This window comes from Cebidichthys violaceus, unplaced genomic scaffold, assembly GCF_023349555.1.
Source record: "Cebidichthys violaceus isolate CVI_PGR_0920_01 unplaced genomic scaffold, fCebVio1.0.p SCAF_142, whole genome shotgun sequence".
NCBI lineage: Eukaryota > Metazoa > Chordata > Actinopteri > Perciformes > Stichaeidae > Cebidichthys > Cebidichthys violaceus.
This window is the reverse complement of record NW_027176310.1, coordinates 239622-247822: the sequence shown is the minus strand read 5'-3', so window position 1 is coordinate 247822 and position 8201 is coordinate 239622. Positions and strand designations below refer to the sequence as shown.

General features: G+C 31.8%; 1 protein-coding gene across 1 annotated transcript; it reads right to left on the bottom strand.

Moving 5' to 3' along the window:
* Positions 1-794: 794 nt before the first annotated feature.
* Positions 795-1825, bottom strand: LOC137871495 (GTPase IMAP family member 7-like). The gene is given in 2 exon segments (XM_068709325.1): positions 795-1567; positions 1723-1825. Coding segments are annotated over 2 exon segments (876 nt in total).
* Between the last annotated feature and the right edge of the window lie 6376 nt (positions 1826-8201).

Genomic DNA, 8201 nt, shown 5'->3' with positions numbered 1-8201 from the left:
AAACAGAGTTTAGTTAGAACATCTACTAAACTAAAGAACACGTTCTACCTTCAGACCCGTAGAGAACAGAGTTTAGTTCTCCGTCTACTAAACTAAAGAACACGTTCTACCTTCAGACCTGTAGAGAACAGAGTTCTGGTCCTTCCTGTCTGAGTGATGATGGTAAAAACCAGATTGAGCCGAAGAGAAAAACAACAAATAGAATCCAAAAGACGAGAAGTCACAAAGAACCTCGATCAAACAGTGAAGACGGAAACCAGACGAGAGACTTTTTTACCCGTCAGACCACACGGTGTTTCAGTCTGTTCACCTGAAACTGAAACACAGAAACACACACACACACCTACACACTCAGAGCTCTGAGTGAAGTGAAACTGGTGACCACTTGTTGGTTTATTTATGAAGTATTTAACACTTTGTTCACACTGAGGAGTCTCTCTGATCACATTGAACATTAGATCTGATCTGAAGTCAGCTGCTGTGGGATGTGAACATAGTTCTCTGAGCTCAGTGTTGATCCGTACTGACTGCAGGTCAGTGTTTTGTCCACCAGGTGGAGCTGCTGCAGAGACCGTTGATAGAAACTGAGTGTGAGTCGAAGAGGAAGAAGATTCTCTGTTCAAATAAAAAGTTTCCTTTGAGACATTTCAGCTGATGAGAAACTAAAGTGGAAATGATGGTCAGAAGAACGTGAGATCAGATCAACGTGTCTCGTTTATTAGCTGGACATCATGACATCATGACGGAACGAAGGAGCGACAGAGCGAGATCGTTTGATTGTAAAGAATCAGAGTTTAAGAGGTGAACTTCAGTTTCAGGGCCTCATGAAACTTCAGGACGTCTTCCATGGAGTCAGTCGGCACCGTCTGCTCCACGACATGACGGACTCCGCTCTCTAAAACATGATAATACCGCTTCACCTCCTGCAGCTCACGCTGTAGCTGCTCCTCCACCTTTTGTCGCTCCTGGTGAGCCTCGCTCAGCTTCTTCTCGTACTTTGACTCCACAGATTTGATTCCTTCCTCCAGCTTCTTCTGGTAGAACTCTCTGAGCTCTTCCTCTCTCTGTCGCAGCATTGCCACCACCTCCTCGTAGGTCAAGTTGGAGTAACACTGTCCTCCGTTGGCACCGACCATCTCCTCCACCTTCTCCAGCAGATCCAGGACCTGTCCACGATCGTTGGCTTTGACGTTGTTGAAGATGTGATACCTGTTTCCCACCTTCTCCAGGATCTGCTGCAGCTCAGGTCCAACCTCCTCCATCAGCTGCCTGAAGTCTGACTGGACTTCATCTCCGTGGGTGAAGAGGACGATGGTGTGGTTCCAGGCATCCTGTCCAAAGATCTCCTCCACCTGCCTGACGGCGTCTCGTCCCTTGTCGGTGAAGGTCCCCACCTTGATGACCAGCAGGATGGCGTGGGGCCCCGGGGCCGACATGTTGACGCACTTTGAGATCTCTCTCTTCACCGTGTGCTCGGGTAACGAGGTGTCAAAGAGTCCAGGAGTGTCGACAACGGTCACCTGTCTGCCCGACACCTCGCCTGTCTACTTCAAGCAGCATCTGGTGACTGAGGAGAGAAAACATCTCAGGATCCAGCAGCTGATCACCAGTTTAAATGTTCTCCACCTGTTGTTGTTGTTGTTGTTGTTGTGTGTGTGTGTGTGTGTGTGTGTGTGTGTGTGTGTGTGTGTGTGTGTGTGTGTGTGTGTGTGTGTGTGTTACCTGAGGACTGGCTGACTGCTGCACTGAAGGCGTCTCTTCCCAGTATGATGTTTCCACTGGAGCTCTTTCCTGCTCCAGTTTTCCCAACAAGAGCCAGCCTCATGTCTGACACACAGAACAGAACGAAGATGATGAGTTCAGAACTTTGAATGTGAACTTAATGTTGTTTTATATGATCATTTTAAAGGAGTACTGGAACGCTGGAACGCTAGAACAATGGAACGATAGAATGATGGAACGATGGAACGATAGAACGATGGAACAATAGAACTCTGGAACAATAGAACGGTAGAACGATGGAAAGATAGAACGATGGAGCAAGCTAGTAGCTTTGAAGAAAGCTATTAGTCCATTTGTAATATCTCCATTTGACCTTCTTGTTCTTAAGGTTACAGTTGAATGAGCTCTCATCCTATTCAAAGCCTTTATTAATAAGACAACCAGTAGAGAGGACAATAGTCTTTTTATTAGTGTTTGTTGTGTAGCTCCATCACATCACTGATCAAAAGGCTTTAATCACAGATCAACACTTTAAATAAGAATTTAAACTGGCGCCATCTTTTCTACAACTAAAGTAAAGTAACTGAATGAATCCATAAATAGCTACATTTAAACTCATGAACCCTGTCACAAACATTCACATGAATACTTTAATATTCATGTGAATAAACTGAGACTTTGGTAAACAAACATCATATCTCTAAAGGGTGTTTCAGACCTGGAGGGAGATCCTTACTGCCTCTTCTTTCCCTCCATGTTTCTGTTCAGAGAACAAATCAATTCATTATTCAGAGACAATCAAATTAGCTGAACATCAAAAGAGCTAATGCAAATAGATAGATAGATAGATAGATAGATAGATAGATAGATAGATAGATAGATAGATAGATAGATAGATAGATAGATAGATAGATACTAACTTTATTGATCCCGCGAGGGGAAATTATTTTGTTACAAGCAGCAATAGGTTACAGAGCAGCAACAGGTCACAGGTAAAAAATCTTAATATTATATAAAAAGAAAAAGAAAAATACAAGAAAAATACACGTCACAATATATACAGTTATAATATAGTAAAGATGTTATATAAAAAATGCACACGATATACACAGTGAATAGAACAGAATAATATTAAATCAACTAAATAAACAGTAGTGCAGAGGTTTAACTCTCTTTAACTCTTTAACTCTTTAACTCTTTAAATAATGAATGAATGAATGAATGAATGAATGTACAGGTGTGACGTGATCACACCAGGTAACAGATGAATGAACACCTGGATTTCACCTGTATCACAGAGAAACAATGACAGACTTCCTATTGAAACACTTGTTTTCTCTCGTTTATTCGTTCTTAATCACGTTATTCAGCCTTTGTACTAATTTATTCATATTTTGTGTTCATGGACAGAAATAATTCATCTTTTAAACATTTTGCATCTTATAAAAAACACATCTTATTAATATTTCAGTCTTTCAACAAACTTTATCAGGATTTTGTATGTTTAACATTTCAAAAAACTTCTAAATAAAATTATTTTGTGAACTTTAAAACTCTAATTCATAATTGTTTTTATATTTCTTTAATGTGAATTTTAATATCACATGTTTTCATCGTTTAACTTTGTACCCGTCTATTATTTACTTATATATATACATATATAATATATATATATGTATATATATATATATATATATATATATATATATATATATTATATATAACTGTAGATTTAGTGAGTAGCTCCATCACATCACTGATCCATAGGCTTTAATCACAGAGTGACACTTTGTATAAGATTATAAACTGGCGCCATCTTTTCTACATCTAAAGTGAAAGTAACAGAATAAATACATAAATAAAACATTTAAAGTCATGAAGTCATAAACGTTTGATGACGTAGAATCAGCTCAATACCACATGAATACTTTAATATTCATATTAATAAACAGACAAAGTAAATCAAAGTAAACTCACTGGGTGTATGTTTGAAGTTCATAGTTTCACTTTTATTTTGTTGTCTTTCCTGTTGGTTCTTTGTCCTTTCAGACTTCTGTCTGTTAAAGGTGGAGAAGTAACAAATTACATCACAACTGATCAGACTCCATTTTGTTCCCGTCAGACAGAAGTAATCTGAGCAGTATCAGCATGTTGATACACAGAATAACACAATATGTGAATCATTCTTCATGTAAATATCAATTTAATTAGTTTATCTCTTGAAGCTCTTTTCTCTGCATCAAGCAGCAGTAAATGTTGTGGTGTGACTTCATCTCAAACACATTATTAAACATTAAACATTAGACATTAAACATTAGACAATAAACATTAGACAATAAACATTAGACAATAAACATTAGACATTAGACAATAAACATTAGACATTAAACATTAGACGTTAGACCTTAAACATTCAACATTAAACATTAAACATTAGACATTAGACATTAGACAATAAACATTAGACATTAGACATTAAACATTAGACATTAAACATCAAAATTAAACATTAAACATTAAACATTAAACATTAGACATTAGACCTTAAACATTAGACATTAAACATTCAACATTAAACATTAGACATTAAACATTCAACATTAAACATTAAACATTAGACATTAAACATTAGACAATAAATATTAGACATTAGACATTAAACATTAGACATTAAACATTAGACATTAGACAAAAAACATTAGACATGAGACATTAAACATTAGACATTAAACATTAAAATTAAACATTAGACATTAAACATTAAACATTAGACATTAGACATTAGACATTAAACATTAAACATTAGACATTAGACATTAGACATTAAACATTAAACATTAAACATTAGACATTAAACATTAGACATTAAACATTAAACATTAGACATTAAACATTAGACCTTAAATATTAGACATTAAACATTAAACATTAAACATTAAACATTAGACATTAAACATTAGACAATAAACATTAGATATTAGACATTAAACATTAGACATTAAACATTAAACATTAGACATTAGACATTAAACATTAGACCTTAAATATTAGACATTAGACATTAAACATTCAACATTAAACATTAGACATTAGACCTTAAACATTCGACATTAAACATTAAACATTAGACATTAAACATTAGACAATAAACATTAGACATTAGACATTAAACATTAGACATTAAACATCAAAATTAAACATTAAACATTAAAATTAAACATTAAACATTAAACATTAGACATTAGACATTAGACCTTAAACATTAGACATTAAACATTCAACATTAAACATTAGACATTAAACATTCAACATTAAACATTAAACATTAGACATTAAACATTAGACAATAAACATTAGACATTAGACATTAAACATTAGACATTAAACATTAAACATTAGACATTAGACAAAAAACATTAGACATGAGACATTAAACATTAAACATTAGACATTAGACATTAAACATTAAACATTAAACATTAAACATTAGACATTAGACATTAAACATTAGACATTAAACATTAGACATTAAACATTAAACATTAGACATTAAACATTAGACCTTAAATATTAGACATTAGAAATTAAACATTAAACATTAGACATTAAACATTAGACAATAAACATTAGATATTAGACATTAAACATTAAACATTAGACATTAGACATTAGACATTAAACATTAAACATTAAACATTAAACATTAGACATTAGACATTAAACATTAGACATTAAACATTAAACATTAGACATTAAACATTAGACCTTAAATATTAGACATTAAACATTAAACATTAAACATTAGACATTAAACATTAGACAATAAACATTAGATATTAGACATTAAACATTAGACATTAAACATTAAACATTAGACATTAGACATTAAACATTAGACCTTAAACATTCAACATTAAACATTAGACATTAGACCTTAAACATTGGACATTAAACATTAAACATTAGACATTAAACATTAGACAATAAACATTAGACATTAGACATTAGACATTAAACATTAAACATTAGACATTAGACATTAAACATTCGACATTAAACATTAAACATTAGACATTAAACATTAGACAATAAACATTAGACATTAGACATTAAACATTAGACATTAAACATTAAAATTAAACATTAGACATTAAACATTAGACATTAGACCTTAAACATTAGACATTAAACATTAGACATTAGACATTAAACATTAGACATTAAACATTAGACATTAAACATTAGACCTTAAATATTAGACATTAAACATTAAACATTAAACATTAGACATTAAACATTAGACAATAAACATTAGATATTAGACATTAAACATTAGACATTAAACATTAAACATTAGACATTAGACATTAAACATTAGACCTTAAACATTCAACATTAAACATTAGACATTAGACCTTAAACATTCGACATTAAACATTAAACATTAGACATTAAACATTAGACAATAAACATTAGACATTAGACATTAGACATTAAACATTAAACATTAGACATTAGACCTTAAACATTCGACATTAAACATTAAACATTAGACATTAAACATTAGACAATAAACATTAGACATTAGACATTAAACATTAGACATTAAACATTAAAATTAAACATTAGACATTAAACATTAGACATTAGACCTTAAACATTAGACATTAAACATTAGACATTAGACATTAAACATTAGACATTAAACATTCGACATTAAACATTAAACATTAGACATTAAACATTAGACAATAAACATTAGACATTAGACATTAAACATTAGACATTAAACATTAAAATTAAACATTAGACATTAAACATTAAACATTAGACATTAAACATTAAACATTAAACATTAGACATTAGACATTAAACATTAGACATTAAACATTAGACATTAAACATTAAACATTAGACATTAAACATTAGACAAATAAATATTAGTCATTAGACATTAAACATTAGACATTAAACATTAGACATTAAACATTAAACATTAGACATTAAACATTAGACCTTAAATATTAGACATTAGACATTAAACATTAAACATTAAACATTAAACATTAGACATTAGACATTAAACATTAGACATAAAACATGAGGCATTAAACATTAAACATTAGACATTAGACATTAGACATTAAACATTAGACATAAAACATGAGGCATTAAACATTAAACATTAGACATTAAACATTAGACATTAAACATTAGACCTTAAATATTAGACATTAGACATTAAACATTAAACATTAGACCTTAAATATTAGACATTAGACATTAGACATTAAACATTAGACATTAAACATTAGACAATAAACATTAGACATTAGACATTAGACATTAAACATTAAACATTAGACATTAAACATTAAACCTTAAATATTAGACATTAGACATTAAACATTAAACATTAAACATTAGACATTAGACATTAAACATTAGACCTTAAATATTAGACATTAGACATTAAACATTAAACATTAAACATTAGACATTAGACATTAAACATTAGACATAAAACATTAGGCATTAAACATTAAACATTAGACATTAAACATTAGACATTAAACATTAAACATTAGACATTAAACATTAGACATTAGACATTAGACATTAAACATTAGACATTAGACATTAGACATTAAACATTAAACATTAGACATTAGACATTAAACATTAGACCTTAAACATTAAACATTAGACATTAGACACTAGACATTAGACATCAAACACTAAACATTAGACATTGACTGTGGCTAAGTGGAGAGCAGGGCCACCTTTCAATCAGAGGGTTGGCGGTTCGATCCCCTGCTCTGCTAGTCTCATGTCAATGTGTCCTTGAGCAAGACACTTAACCCCAAAATTGCTCCCGTAGCTTTGTCTACAGTGTGATACTGAATTGTGGATAAAAGCGTCTGCTAAATGATTGTAATTAAAACACTAAACATTACACTACAATAGCACTACATAAACATTAGACATTAAACAATGACCCTTAAACTCAGGGTCACATGTGACGGGTCATTTAGATGTAGTGATCATCACCTCATAGTCACACTACAGCTGAACTCTGAACACCAGCAGAGGTAAAAGCTGCTCATGTTTTTATTTGGTGTTGCAGTAAATTAACCCAGAACTAAAAGAGAGTTCTGTGTTTCCACCACTGATCCACCAGGGGACGACACTATATTTAGTCTGTCATGTTTTCAGATATTTCTGCTTGAAGAATATATTTATATATAACATTGTTCCAAAAAGTCATATACATATATATATGTGTATATTATGGTTAGTTAAACCAGGTAACCAGAAGATAAACTGGGTATGTTGAATCTGCTGCATTAAAGAAAAAAGCCAGCGGACGGTCACTCTTTGTTCACAGAAGACAGGTGTTAACTTCTTCTCACCTGTTCACGTTTTGTCCAGCAGGTTTTGTGTCCCTCAAACATGGATCCAGGTCTCACCATCGTCCT